Here is a 14,980-nt window from a genome sequence, read left to right as displayed (position 1 = left end):
GCTTGCTTTCATAAATCTGGCCACGATGATTTGGGTCAGGGGTCCTTCTCCTCCCCTCTTTTGGATTGACGCGGGACAGAGAGCTCAGCCTCGATCCACACCCTTTTCAGTTTGTGCGTCATAACCAGCAAGGACTTTGGACAATGCTCCATATAAAAACCAAACCAAACCAAGAGCTAATGAAGTGTTGTGGCGCATGTTATAATCCCAGACAGAAGAAAGGGAATCTGGCAAAGTTGGAGGCCATCCTGGCCCACAAAAGCAAGACCCTGACCCAACAAAAACAACAAAAAACAGGGTCAAGGACGCAGCTCAATTAGGGGAGTCTTTGCCAAGCACGCAGAAGACCCTGGATTCAATACTCAGTGTTGTATCCTCTAGGCGTGGAGGCTCCTACCTGCAATCCCAGGACTGGGGAGGTAGAGAGGATGACTCTAAGGTTGGCTACATAGCAACTTTGAGGTCGAGATGGCTTGACTACATGAGACCTTGTCTCAAAATAAAAACCAGAGCAATAACTTATAGCTGTTCAATCCTGTGTCAGGCCCTGCACTGCCACGACACCCTCACCATCGTTGTGACTAGAACTGTGGAGCTATGAGCTCCATCTACCAGTTCCTCCTATCCCTCTTTTCTTCAATTCGGACAAGAACGTGCCACCACTGGGCTCCCTTCTGTGGCTGCTTCATGAATCCCGTGTCGCGCAGCCCCTTAGCGCATCTTCGCCAGGGCCATTCTATTCTTGGGCCATCCATGCAGCAAAGAAGGCCTGTCATCGAAGCAAACAAAACCAGGCAAGCCCCTCGTTGATCGGATCTTAAGACCCTGGCCCGAAACCCCTTCCTATATGCCCAATAGCCTGTAGGTTTCCTTCCCCGGGTGGGGTTGGTTTACGACCTACAGCGGGGGCGCAGAAGTCTGACGCATACGGCTGTTTGTGGAAGGTGACCGAGGGACGAAGGGAAGGGATCCAAAAGGGACTTGCCCGTCCACCGCCCTGCACGCCTGGCTCAGGCAGCGTAGGCCTGAGACACAGTCCCAGGAGTTGGAGAGGAGCCCATACAGAGAGGGACCTGGCACCCTGCCGGGCCGGCTCCGGCGCGCGCGTGCGCGCGGTAGGCCGCACCCACGGCGCATGCGCGGCGGTCGCTCCGGCTCTATATTTAGGGCCGCCAGCGATCGCGGCCTTAGGCTGCTCGTGAACAAGGGCACTGATCGGTTTAGCTTCCTCCGCTCGAGTGCCTACCGCCGCCTCGTCGAGAGCCCGCGCAGGTGAGGGACGCGCCCGGTGGTCGCGGGAACCCGGCGCGCCCCGCCACCGCGGCCACATGCCCCATCCCCCTCCGGCCACCACCTTGGCTCAGCCTCCATCCCCCCCCCTGCTCTTTACCTCTGGGGCTGCCTCAGACGCCCCATTACGTCCCCTTCTGACATTCGGCGATTGACAGGCGGCTTCAGAACTTCTTTCCTACCCTTTCCATTCCGACCCCAGGGAGTCTCTGACTCACTGCTGACCCCCTTTCACCCGTCCGACTCTCTGCGTTGTCTAGCCCTGCCCCTGACCGAGTCAACCCTGACCCTACCCTTCTTTCTGTCTCCGTTTTCCCGGTTCCAGCTGTAGGGCCATGACCTTGTCTCAGGGACTCAGGGCTGGTCTAGATTCTACCCCCTTCCTCGGATTGCTAGGATCCCCGGGAGTTCTCCCTACCAGGATAGGTGACAGACACTTCTCCCCTGGCCTCACTGTTGCTCCTGGGTGTGTGCTAAGATGTCTTAACCTACAGTGTTCACCCTTGGAGAAGCCTCTGGCCTCCTACACCAGTTCTGCCTTGATCTTCATCTCTTCTACACTCTTAAATATTAGTCGTCCCTACTTACTCTGGTAAACTTGCTTAGGGGGTGGGAGGGTTTCTGTAGAGGTAGAGAATGAAGAAGGTGATGACTGAGTCGTGTGGCTCCCATGCCTTTATTGAGCCCCATGTTGGTGCTGTCCTTAGTTTGGTTTGCTTCTGCTTTGAGTGGGATGTGTGTCTGGGCCTCTCTTGACGTCACTCATCACTGACTCTTCTACAGGATCCAGGACACTTGGCAGACATGGAGACTGTCGTTCGCCGATGCCCATTCTTATCCCGAGTCCCTCAGGCCTTTCTGCAGAAGGCAGGAAAGTCTCTGTTGTTCTATGCTCAAAACTGCCCCAAGATGATGGAATTTGGGGCCAAGCCAGCTCCTCGCACCCTGTCCACGTCAGCTGTTCACTGCCAGCAGGTCAAAGAGACCCCTCCAGCCAATGAGAGTAAGTAGTTGGCAGGGAAGGAACACATCCTTGGTGGTGAGGGCCACTCTGAGGGAGCCTTACTCCGTCGGGATCGGCCTTTGTGTATGGGGAGCGGGGGTCATCTTGCATAGCTGTCCCTCTGACTCCTGAGTTAGGGGCTTCGGGTGTTCCTGGCTTTAAAAGGAAACCGCTCAGGGTTCTGGGTTGTGTGCCAGGTCTGCTGGGCCCTAGCATTTTCTCGTAGTCACTCTCAACCCTTTTCCTCAATAAAGATTTGACCTCTGGCTTGTAAAGTAGTAATTTAAAAAATCTGTCTAGTAGCTCGAGGCAGGGTCTCACTCTGTATCGTGGGCAAGCCCGGAACTCACTGTGTAGTCTTGGTTGACCATAAAGTCATGACCCCGAGTGCTAATGTTACAGGCCTGAGCTGCCACTGCCAGTTCCGTTCTTTTTTTTAAAGATCTATTCGTTTTATTTTGTGTGTATGAGTGTTTAGCTGCACTAGATGCCTGGTGCCCCAGGGGGGCCAGAAGAGGAAGTCAGACCCTCTGGAACTGGGGTTACAGATGATTGTGAGCCGCCATCTTAGTGCTGGATATTGAAACCGAGTCCTCTGGAAGAGCAACAAGTGCTAACCTCTGCACCGTCTCTCCAGCCCCTGTTGTTGTGTTTCCCCCTTTAAGCAAAAGCAAAATAACAAACTATATATATATATATATGTATATATATATATATATATATATATACACACACAAAATGTATATGATATTACCATTTTAGTTTAGGGATTTTTTTCCACCAGAGACTCATAATATATAGCCCAGATTGCCCTCCAATTTATGGCATCCTCCTGCCTCAGCCTTTTAAGTGCTAGAATTATAAGCATGCACCACCTTAATTACAGTGCCCATTTTAATCACTGCAGTGTGTGATTCAGCAGTATTGTATACACTCATGTCCTGCCATCTAATTCCAGAACTTTCTTCATCTTCCCAAACTAAAAACGGCCATTAAACATTAACTCCCATACTCCTTCCCCCAGTGCCTGGCAGTCACCACTGTGCCACTGCGCCCGTTGCCTTATGTAAGTGAGGCATGGTGTTTGTTAGTGTTTGTCAGGGCGTGGACCTGCCTCATACAGATGGCGGCTTCTCCTCAGAGTCTACTTCCTCCATGAGCCTCTCACCTTCCAGGATTCTCTCAGGGTGGGCTTCTAGCACAGGAGTATTTATTCTTCAGGTGGGCACGACTCAGTCCTTCGAAGGCTTTCCTGTCAGGGTTAGCTGTCTTTTCTCAGAATGTCCGTCGTGACCATATTTTGAGGTAGGATACTCCTTTTCCCTTCCATTGTCTAGACTCTCCAGAACAGACCTGCATTCCTTGTAAAATTCAGTTAATTTCAGAATACTATCTCTTGACTTCCCTTTATAGAAAGTGTTATGGAAAACTGTATTGAGACACCAAGTTGTAGGAAGAGCGGCCAGTGACTCATGGGAGTATTCCAAAATGATGAAGGAAGACTTTTCTAGAAGGAAGGTGAGCGCATTGCTCAAGGGCTCGAGGAGTGACTGTAACTTAGAGCACAGAGCCAGCCTGCTGTGCTAGGTCAGCAGCTTCCTTTGATGAACTTAGGTGAGAAAGTAGGTGAGCCGTGTGTGAATGGAATGTGCCTGGCTCTTTTAATAGTCCTAATAGTTTGAGGACTGTCAGAAGACGTAAGGGATAGCCAGATCTTTCTCTCTTTCTTCCTTTCCTTCTTTCTCTTTCTCTCTCTCTCTCTCTCTCTCTCTCTCTCTCTCTCTCTCTCTTCCTTTCTCTCTCCCTTTCTTTCTTTCTTTCTTTCTTTCTTTCTTTCTTTCTTTCTTTCTTTCTTCCTTAAGAAGTTTTTTCCAAAGGTATTTTATTTTATTTTATTTTATTTATATGAGTACACTGTAGCTGTCTTCAGACACACCAGAAGAGGGCATCAGATCCCATTACAGATGGTTGTGAGCCACCATGTGATTTCAGGGAATTGAACTCACGACCTCTGGAAATCAGTCGGTGCTCTTAACTGCCAAGCTGTCTCTCCAGTCATAGAAGTATTTTTAGAACTGGTTGAGCTTAATTAGGACTCTGTTCAGAAACTATGAAGAGGCAACACCTGTGTGACTACCCCCAGTTGCCTCAGAGCGCATACCCTCCTGAAGTGTGCTGAGTGCCCATGGGATGGAATTACTGAGAGTGATCCACTGAAGAGCTTTTGGGAAGAAATGCACACATAATCCCAGCACTTAGGAGGCTGAGGCAGGAGGATTGCCGAGTCAAGCATCATAGCAAGACCCTGCCTTAAACAGATGAAGGGAGAACATTGGGTGAGGCTGGAGAGTTGGCTCAGTGGTTAAGAGCACTGACTGCTCTTCGAAGGTCCTAAGTTCAATTCCCAGCAACCACATGGTGGCTCACAACCATCTGTAATGGTATCTGATGCCCTCTTCTGGTGTGTGCCTGAGACATTTACAGTGTACTCATATAAATAAGATAAATAAATCTTTTTTAAAAAAGAACATTGAGTGAACTGGAAATATAAAATAGAGTTTTTGGAGAAGTCCTGTTGGTCTGAGGTAACCTGGATGGGCCAGTCAACCCTTCAAAAAGCCACTGTCAGGTGAGGCAGGTGAGAACAGATGTTAGCAGTTTAACAAAGGTAAACCTGGGCGTAGATTATAGACTAGAGCGAGTATGAAGTTTGAGGCGATAAGGGAAAGACTTAGCGACTTGCTCATGCACTCCATGAGCAGGGCTGGGGCCTCATTCTTTCCATTTCCTTCCTCAGAAGAGAAAACTGCCAAAGCCTCGGTGCAGCAGGCTCCTGACGAGTCCCAGATGGCACCGACTCCAGACGGCACACAGCTCCCGTCTGGACACCCGTCCTCCACTGCAAGCCAGGGCTCTGGGAGCAAGTGCCCTTTCCTGGCGGCCCAACTGAGCCAGACTGGCAGCAGCGTCTTCCGCAAGGCCAGTCTGGAGCTCCAGGAGGATGTGCAGGAAATGCATGCTGTGAGGAAAGGTAACAGAAATGTCTCCAGTGGGAAGAGTGAGGCGGTCCTTGGTGCTCCTGGGACCCTCTGGTTTACATGCGAGCTACTACTAGGCCGTGTAGCAATAATGTGAACACCTTCCTCTTTTGTACCATGAAGGAAGGAAGGTCCGCAAGCTAGGCAGCCCGAACTGTATTGCAAAAATGTGGAACTTGCTTTCTGGTGAGGGTGTAGGAGGCAGCGAGCTTCCCAAAGTCATGCTACTCTCTGGAAATAACCTATAGTCTTGAGTAGATAGCAACAATGGTTTGTCTCTTTGGTCCTTCTTACCCTTTGTCAGAGTAGAAGGTGGAACACCGCAGTAAGTGCTAGCCTAGGCTTCCCAAGCTATGTGTCCTGCTGATGGTCATGGAGGGACGACCTTAACCCCATCTGAGCTCCCAGCAGCCCCTAAAAGCCTCAGCGTGCTGACAACAGCAGCACACACCTTTAAGTCCAGTACCTGGGAGGCAGAAGCAAGAGGATCCGTGTGCTTTGTCAGTCTACGTAGACTGGGCCAGGACAGCCAGAGCTGCATAGAGAGACCCCATGGGGGAAAAAAGATGCTGCCTCAGTAGGCATTGCTTTCTATTAAAGAGGGATGCAGGAGGGGAGCAGGAGGTCTTAGGCTGTAGTCATGTCCATTGGAACTGGTTGGTAGCAGTGAAAACAGAGTTGTTCTAAAGCCAGGTGGTGCACTAGACACACCGAGGCAGAGGGGCTCGAGCTCCAGGCCATCCCATCTCAAAAAACCAAAGAGAAGCCAAGTACCGAAAGCCTATGTAAGATGCAAGCTGAAGACGAGCCATTCCATACACTCCAGCACAGCTCGATTGGCTCTTTTCAGGACATAGGCAGTGAGCTATGTGCTGGTTTTGTTTTGAGACAGGGTCTCACTATGTAGCACACTCTGGCCTCAGATTTACAGAGATCGGCCTGACCCCGATTCCCAAATGCTAGCGATAAAGCCACGCACCAAGACACCTGGATAATAAGCTATGTTTGAAAAAAATGATTTTAATGTATGTGGATGTTTTGCCTTTGTGTATATCTGTGCACCAGTGTATGCCTGGTCTCAAGGAGGCCAGAAAGGGACGTCCGATCTTATGGAGGTGTAGTTACAGACAGCTGTGATCCACCATATAGATGCCAGAACTTGAACCCAGGTCCTCCAAAAGAGTAGCCGGTGCTCTTCGCCACTAAGCTGTTTTTAACAGTATGCCTAGAAGGTGTCAGTCTGTCCTCAGTACCTCCTGTTACTTTGTTACAGAAGCTGCTCAAAGCCCAGTGCCTCCCAGCCTGGTTAATGTGAAAACGGGTGGAGAGGATCCAACCCGGCTGCTGCAGAACTTCCAGGACATCATGCGAAAGCAGAGGCCAGAGAGGGTGTCTCATCTTCTTCAGGATAACTTGCCAAAGTGTGAGTCTGGTTGTTTGTGAGGTTGTGTGTTTGTGTGTCAGGTTGTGTAGTGAGGAAGAGTGGAACCCATGGCCCTCCCTTGCTTGACTACAGTGGCCTTAGCGGCAGCGTGCACTGCTAGGCACTGGCCTCAGTCTCCAGTACCCATTGTCTGTGCACAGAGCAGTGTGCCAGACGCCTGCCGGCTGTCATTCTAGTCCTGGACACAGTGCCCTTAAATGACCAAACTGAGATTTGAACCCAGATCTGTCCTTAAAAAAATAACAAAAACGAACTCTCTTTTGTTTGTTCCCACTTTAGCGGTTTCCACTTTTCAATATGATCATTTCTTTGAGAAGAAAATTGATGAGAAAAAAAATGACCATACCTACCGAGTTTTTAAAACTGTGAACCGGAGAGCACAAATCTTCCCAATGGCGGACGACTACACAGACTCCCTCGTAACCAAAAAGCAGGTGTCAGTCTGGTGCAGTAATGACTACCTAGGCATGAGTCGACACCCACGGGTGTGTGGGGCTGTCATGTAAGTAGCTATCAGTTTTCACATACCACAGGTGTTATTTGGCAAGGTGTAGGTGGTTTATACAGCTAAACCTTTTATGGGAGAACATTTAGTCACTGAAAGTGCACCACAGTGATGCACTATTATTCTTTGTAGAGCCTTTACAGGAATTCTGGGACTGAACTCAGGTTGCCAGGCTTTACAGCAAAGCTCCTTTACCTGCTAAACTATCTCACTGGCAGGGTACTCTTAGCCTAGGAAAATCTCTACAGATGATATCTGGGACAGAGGGTGTCTCAAAAAACAAAGATGAAAAGGCTGTGAAGGAAAAACCTAATGCTGACCTTGGTCCTCCAAGCACACACCCACCACACCCCACACTCACAAATATATAACACATAGGGATACACAACATGCACATGCGTATGCACGCACGCACACGCACGCACACACATGCATGCACACATGCACATGAACACTTTGGGGCTGGCCATGTAGCTCAGCTACCTGTAAAACATCTCTACTCTTTTAGAGACACTCTAACGTGTGAATAGTGGATAGAGGTAGTGCAGTAGGACATGGTAAAAAGCATAAATGTGAGAGATACTAGATACAATCAACATAATGTTCATAATGGAACTCTGTAGACCAGACTGGCCTCAAACTCAGAAATCCACCTGCCTCTGCCTCTCAAGTGCTGGGATTAAAGGCATGCGCCACCACCACCCGGCTCAAAAATATGTTTTTAAATAAAATAAAAAATAAGCTGAAGCCAGGCGGGGTGGTGCACGCCTTTAATCCCAGCACTTGGGAGGCAGAGGCAGGCGGATTTCTGAGTTTGAGGCCAGCCTGGTCTACAAAGTGAGTTCTAGGACAACCAGGGCTATACAGAGAAATCCTGTCTCAAAATAACAAAACAAAAAACAAACAAACAAAAAAAGCTGGACATAGTGGTGCATGCCTTAATTCCGGCACCGAGGGGACAGAGGCAGGAGGATCCCTGTGAGTTCAAGGCCAGCCTGGTCTACATAGTGAATACCTGTGTCGCCAGGGCTACATAGTGAGACCCTGTTTCAAAAACTAAAAAAAAAAAAAAAAAAAAAAAAAATAGAACCATGAGTTGTCTTGTTTGCTTGAAACATGGTCATAGGTTGTGTGTGTGTGTGTTTGGTTTTTGTTTTTTTGTGCTAGGATTACAGGTACATACTCCTGTGTATGTAGTACTAGGGATTGAACTGAACTCAGAGCATTGTGTATACTAAGCAAGTACTCTGTCAGCCCAAAAGTGTGTGTGTGTGTGTGTGTGTGTGTGTGTGTATGTATGAGTGTGTGTGTGTGTGTGTGTGTGTGTTGTGTATCTCTATGTGTTATGTTCTTGTAAGTATGAGGTGGGGTGTGTGTGCCCTGAGGTCGGCATTAGGTTTTTCTTCCATGGCCTTTCCATCTTCGTTTTTTGACACTCACTCTGGCCCAGTGCTGGGGTTTTAAAATTAAGGCCTTCTGGGGTTTAAATGAGTCCTGAAGATGTGACCCCTGGAATATTAGTGTTTTAATTGTTTTTAACAGAGAGACTGTGAAACAGCATGGTGCTGGAGCGGGTGGAACTAGGAATATTTCTGGAACGAGCAAGTTCCATGTAGAACTGGAGCAGGCGCTGGCCGACCTCCACGGCAAAGATGCGGCGCTCTTGTTCTCTTCCTGCTTTGTGGCCAACGACTCCACCCTCTTCACCCTGGCTAAGATGATGCCAGGTAAGTGTTGTCTGGACCTAGCACAGTTGAGGTTTCTGCATAATGACAAGGATGGTGTCTACAAAGAAGGCCCACTCCAGTTCAGCCCGACGGCCCTGTGTCAGAGCATTGTCTTGAGCAGAAGGCGCTGACTGTGTTGTGAGTTCCAGCAGGTTGTGGTCCATGGTGACTGAGACATGGGGAGGCCCTGTTCTGAAGCTCCTGACTCAGGAGTGCTTTGTATTCTAAGAGATTCCTCTAGCAGAGTGCTTCATTGCATTTAGACATGTATGTCTTCATAGCTTTTGAAGTGAGCTACCCGTATTTACCACTATTATCCATGCTTAAAGGCCATTTTTGTTTTTGGAGAGTCTCATGGTATAACCCAGGCTGGCCTCAAACTCTTGATCCTCCTGCCTCAGAATGTTGGGCTGTCAGGCATATGACCTTGTGGCTTTAATGACAGTGAGTTCTCCATGGTTTCTCCATGTTTTGTGTTTCATGATGCTGAGACGGAACCCAGGGCCTCAGCGCCTGGGAATCTCGTGCTTTGCCACTGAGAGTCTTACAGCAGCCACGGTGCCTCTGCCTTTGTATCCTCCCAGAGCAGAAACCTGCGCTAGTTACTGTGTGTTTCTGAGGTAGTATCAGCGCATGGTCCAGGACCTCAATTGTCTTGATGCCTCTGCCACTAAGTAGCACTTCTCTCATGTCAGGCTGTGAAATTTACTCTGATTCCGGGAACCATGCCTCCATGATCCAAGGGATTCGCAACAGTCGAGTGCCAAAGTATATCTTCCGCCACAATGATGTCAACCATCTCAGAGAACTGCTGCAGAGATCTGACCCCTCGGTCCCCAAGATAGTAGCGTTTGAAACTGTCCATTCAATGGATGGTGAGTGTGTGCTGAGGGCAACCTGAAGCCTGGGGTGCAGAGCTGGGTTTGAGCTGTTTAAAAGTGTGTGGCCCTGGGGACATAGCTGGTTGACAGTGTCTACGGCCCCGTACTCAACGCCAGAAACAAACACAAGTAATGTGTTTCCTTTTGGTTTGGCATTTTTTCTGCACTGGGACCTTGTAATTGAGAGATGTTATATGGATGGGTAACTGGGATTTCTGTGCTGGCTGTTGCTAGATTATATAACCTCATGGGGGAAGTTGATTTCCTCTCTGGTACTGAAAATGACCCCTTAGAATGTATGGCGTGTTGGTGCTCACCATTGTTACTGACATTTTCCTTGGCTTTTCTCAGGAGCAGTGTGCCCACTGGAAGAGCTGTGTGATGTGGCCCATGAGTTTGGGGCAATCACGTTTGTGGATGAGGTCCATGCAGTGGGGCTATATGGAGCTCGAGGTGGAGGGATCGGTGATCGGGATGGAGTCATGCCAAAAATGGACATCATCTCTGGGACGCTTGGTATGTACACAGGCTTTGTAGTTCTGTCCTTTTACGCTGAGCTTTGGGTATATACCAAGGCCAGTCACTGGCTGCTCTAACTCGAACCAGGACCAGAAGCAGAGAAGTAACCTGTAAAGCCTGGGCAGTTTTGTGGTAAATTATGTTTTCTTGAGATGGGATCTCAACCTGTAGCCCAGACTGGCCTTGTTTCTCCCATCTTGAGTGAAGTTTTGGCAAAGCCCAGCTTTGCCAAATCCCTGGGGACATGGAGGCTCACAGACTCCCACAGCTAAATATGACAGAAATTACATTTCTTGTCATCTGAGGTCATTCCACCCATACTTGACTCTTTTTGGTTTTTCGAGACAGGGTTTCTCTGTGTAGCCCTGGCTGTCCTGGAACTCACTTTGTAGACCAGGCTGGCCTCGAACTCAGAAATCTGTCTGCCTCTGCTTCCCAAGTGCTGGGATTAAAGGCGTGTGCCACCACGCCTGGCCATACTTGACTCTTACTGTAATGCTGGATTCAGAAGGAGGGAGGACGCCAGTGATCTTCTGCAGGGCATTGGGAACTGTTGTGTTCTGTGCCCAGCACAGGGAGTGCTCTGTCTCTCCAGCCTGCTCCTCTCACCATGCTGGCACCCTGAAGCCAGGCTTCAGTCCTGGCCACACAGCACACTGGTTCTGTGGCCTTGGCTTATGAGCTGACCTTCTCATGACTGTTTTCCCCATGTATATGATGAAAATAGCAATAGATCTACATCAGGACTGCTGTAAAGAAGGTAAATGACCTGTTTGCCTGTGGGAATGAATCGTTAAGAGGTTGTAGAAATTTGAAGGTTCTTTAAAAAATAACACACACACACACCCAGAAGTTTATAAGGCAGTGAGAAGCCTGTGTAACAGTCAGCCGAATGCCAAGCTAAAACCTACACTTAGTCAAGGGTCAGCAGGCAAAACCCAGCACCTTCCCGCCCAGTCAAGGGAGTGAGAGCTCTGCCTCTCACAGACCCAGAGATGCCAGGGAAAGCTGCCTCCCTATTCAAGTGCCAAATTCCAGTTTGTGATGTAGGCTTGCTGGAGGTCTGTGCAGTGAGCCAGAGAGTGCTGGGCAGAGTAATTTTCCACTCCAGGAGTCTGAGCCTACCTAATCCTCTTGTGGTTCAGCAAAAAAATGTTCCCTCTAGAAGACAAAGTTAAGGCTCCTGAGAACCCTTCTGGAGTCCTTAATCCTGAAACTTGAGATACAGATTACACAAGGGCCTTGTCCAGGACGGGAAACAGTCCTGGCCCCAAGTCAGCCCTAACAGGTTCTGAGTGTTTGTACTCATCCAGCAAAAGCTATCTGTCAAGAGGCTCTCGTCTGCTTGAGATGCTGAGGAGTAAGGCCTCCGAATTGCAGTTGATGTCTTAGCCGGGTGACTGCCGGAAAGTCAGTTCCTGTAGGCTGTGCGGTGCTGCTCACGTGGGGTCAGCCTAACAGGACTTCTCCTCCCAGGTAAAGCGTTCGGCTGTGTTGGAGGATACATTGCCAGCACGAGTTTGCTGATCGACACCGTCCGTTCCTATGCTGCGGGCTTCATCTTCACCACCTCCCTGCCACCAATGCTGCTGGCTGGAGCCCTGGAGTCTGTGCGGATCCTGAAGAGCAGCGAGGGCCGTGCCCTTCGCCGCCAGCACCAGCGCAATGTCAAGCTTCTGAGGCAGATGCTGATGGACGCTGGCCTCCCAGTCATCCACTGTCCCAGTCACATCATCCCTGTGCGGGTAATGGCCTGACCACAGGAGGCGTTCCTCCACACACATGACGCTCCACAGGACAGCGTTGTGTTTCTGCCTTCCTGCGGGGGTTGGGTAGGGTGATTGCAGCGCTGGAGCTGGTGTTCAGCCTGCAGCCAGTGGCCCTTTGCCATGTCTCTGTCTTCAGCTGCCTGGCCTGACTTCACAATAAGAATGAAGTCTTTGAACCCAGCGAGCTTAAGCACAGACCCCCCCCCCCGAACCCCCTTTTCCTGGAGCACTGACCTTAGGACCTTAGCAGAGTAAACAAGAACATGTGTGTAGAAAACTCTAGAAGCCTAAGCGTGGGCAGCTTTGAAGTGTGACTTTCCACTTAGTAAATTTCAAAGTCAGTTGCCCTTCCCTCTACATACCATGTCCCTGTTGATGTCACAGTTAATATAAGAAAGTAGCTGGTGTAACCAGAACTGGGCAGTACCTCCTGGGAACAAGGGTGTGTGAAGAAAAATAAGTCACCTCCTTGACCATGTAAGGTCTGGAGGACAGCCATGTGACAATCCCAGTATCGCAGCCCACCATGCACGTGCCAGCTCCCTGAAATCACACGTGATCAGGGAGCATTCCCCTCCCCAGGCTTGCACACTCTGCCACAGCCTGGCCTGGAGCCCGAGCCTTGTCCATGACCACTGTTTTGACTGTCTCTGCTGGATCGACCTGCCGTGTTCTCACCCTGCCCCTGCTCTGACGGGTCACAGGTCGCCGATGCTGCGAAGAACACAGAGATCTGTGATGAGTTGATGACCAGGCATAATATCTACGTCCAGGCCATCAATTACCCAACAGTGCCTCGCGGGGAGGAGCTCCTGCGGATTGCCCCCACCCCGCATCACACACCACAGATGATGAACTTCTTCCTGGGTGAGTTCACACAGGGACAGGGGAATCTCTCTACCTCACTGTAACTGCGCTCCAGGGAGTCCACATGAGGCTCCTGCAAAGTTTTTGGTGGTATTTACCCTAATGCATTGAGACAAGATTGGTTTCTTCTTGTTCCAAGTATCTAACTGTGCCCTCAGATGCCACACAATGAAACTCTAAAATTAGACAGCAGCAACTCCCTTTAAGTGTGCAAGATTCATGTGGAAGTTCTCAGGAAACGTGTTGCCCCCATCTCCTGTCTCCTGTCTCCTGCATGCACAGTTGTGGCTGTTCACGCTTCCCCGAGCTGCTCTTCCCTCCCGACCTGTGGTCCTTGAAGTAATCTGTTCTGGCAACTGTACTTCTCCCCCACCCATGTCCATTCCAAAGGCAGAGCCTGGAGTGACTTTACCTGTAGGTCATCATGGCCACAGAGGAACTTTGCCCTCCTGGGCCCTCCCATGTCAGTATAACTTCCAAGGACAGATTTTATGTTCAAGATGCTCAGAGTATTTCTGTTCAGTTTTGGTGCTGAGGCTGAACTTGTCTTGGCACACTGCATGCACACTCCACCACCGGGGTCCACTCCCCCAGACTGCCCACCCCCCAGCCTCCCAGATATTCGTGTTAGTACATTGATACGCAGCAGCTAACCAAAGCTGGTTTGTGAAGTGAGACCCAACTCTTGGAACAGTGCCCTTGAGATGAATTGACATACTATAAAATTTTACCTCTTAAACTAGAGGATTACAGGGTTTAGATACATGCACCCTGATGAGGAGCCACCGCCTCTGCTGTGCCCTCATTAGTGTTCAGCTCCTTCTACCTAGTCCCTCAGACCCCTGGCTGCTCATTCTCTGGGCGTTTAGTGGGACACGTGAGTGACATGTGTTGCTGCTGTTTGTTTTACTTACATCCTTGTCTGTAAGGCCGGCTGGTTGCATCTGCAGCCTAAGCTGGCCCAGAGCTCACCGATGCCCTCTCTCACCCTCCTGAGTGCTAGCTCTGTTCCATGCGTCAGTGGATGGGCATTTGGGGTACCTCCACTGTCGAAGTCTCAGGAATGGGTGGTGAACATTCGTGTGCAGATTTTTGTGAGGCCATGCACTATGATTCTCTTGGGCAGAAGATCCTGTGATGTAAAAAAACAAAACTGTCTCTCCCTACAGAGAAGCTGCTGGTCACGTGGAAGCGAGTTGGGCTGGAACTGAAGCCACATTCATCAGCTGAGTGCAACTTCTGCAGGAGACCCCTGCACTTTGAAGTGATGAGCGAAAGAGAGAAAGCCTATTTCTCAGGCATGAGCAAGATGGTGTCTGCCCAGGCCTGACTCTGACTCAGTTATTCACAAACCCCAGGCCATTACCATACCCACATAGTAGCCAGAATTGTCTTTATATGTGAAATAAATTATATATTAAATCTTAATCTATAGTAAAATCATAGTCCTGATTTTACTATAGAATAAATTGTAGTGTGTTAGATGTTCCTGCTGTTGACCACTGAATGAAGAGCTAACTTTCATCTGTGGTCTGTAGTATGGCAATATAAATTGTCATGCCTCCCAGGCCTTCTGCTGGGCTTAAACCTGACCTGGCAGACCCAGCTGGCACCGCAGAAACGACAAGCAGTGATACCACCTGCTGTAGGGTTCCCTTCACACTTCTGCCTCAGACCCAGAAGGGACAGTCCGTGTGCCCACCACGGTCCTGTTGCAGCTCTCTCCTGCTTTCCCTCAGCCGCTGCCTCAACCTCACACTTCCCACTGAAAGTCAAGCCTAAAGGAGGGCCCATCTATGCTTACCAAGGTTAGCAGCCAGCTCGCTCCTGACTCCTTGTCATGGCCTCTGCAAAGGGGGTGCATCTCTTCCACCCTCTGCACTTGTATTTGGGTCTTGCTCTTTTTATACAATCTAAAAACACCTCTCGTCTTGTCA

At 49.6% G+C, this 14,980-nt stretch overlaps 1 protein-coding gene across 1 annotated transcript; it reads left to right on the top strand.

The window, feature by feature from the left end:
- The first annotated feature begins 1,102 nt into the window (after positions 1-1,102).
- Positions 1,103-14,494, top strand: Alas1 (5'-aminolevulinate synthase 1). Its single transcript, XM_021206239.2, has 11 exons — positions 1,103-1,272; positions 2,074-2,293; positions 5,091-5,324; positions 6,605-6,754; positions 7,055-7,277; positions 8,823-9,007; positions 9,703-9,882; positions 10,240-10,404; positions 11,884-12,152; positions 12,881-13,043; positions 14,213-14,494. The coding sequence occupies exons 2-11, from the start codon at positions 2,095-2,097 to the stop codon at positions 14,371-14,373; spliced, it is 1,929 nt and encodes a 642-aa protein (XP_021061898.1). The 5' UTR covers positions 1,103-1,272; positions 2,074-2,094; the 3' UTR covers positions 14,374-14,494.
- The last annotated feature ends 486 nt before the right edge of the window (positions 14,495-14,980 follow it).

This window comes from Mus pahari, chromosome 10 (assembly GCF_900095145.1).
Source record: "Mus pahari chromosome 10, PAHARI_EIJ_v1.1, whole genome shotgun sequence".
Lineage (NCBI taxonomy): Eukaryota > Metazoa > Chordata > Mammalia > Rodentia > Muridae > Mus > Mus pahari.
This window is presented reverse-complemented; position numbering and strand designations above follow the sequence as displayed.

Excerpts from the sequence above, each read along its gene's own strand:
- Alas1 (XM_021206239.2), top strand. The coding sequence starts at position 2,095 with ATGGAGACTGTCGTTCGCCGATGCCCATTCTTATCCCGAGTCCCTCAG. Across the intron at positions 5,325-6,604 it reads AATGCATGCTGTGAGGAAAG|AAGCTGCTCAAAGCCCAGTG; the intron begins GTAACAGAAATG and ends ACTTTGTTACAG. Across the intron at positions 10,405-11,883 it reads CATCATCTCTGGGACGCTTG|GTAAAGCGTTCGGCTGTGTT; the intron begins GTATGTACACAG and ends TTCTCCTCCCAG.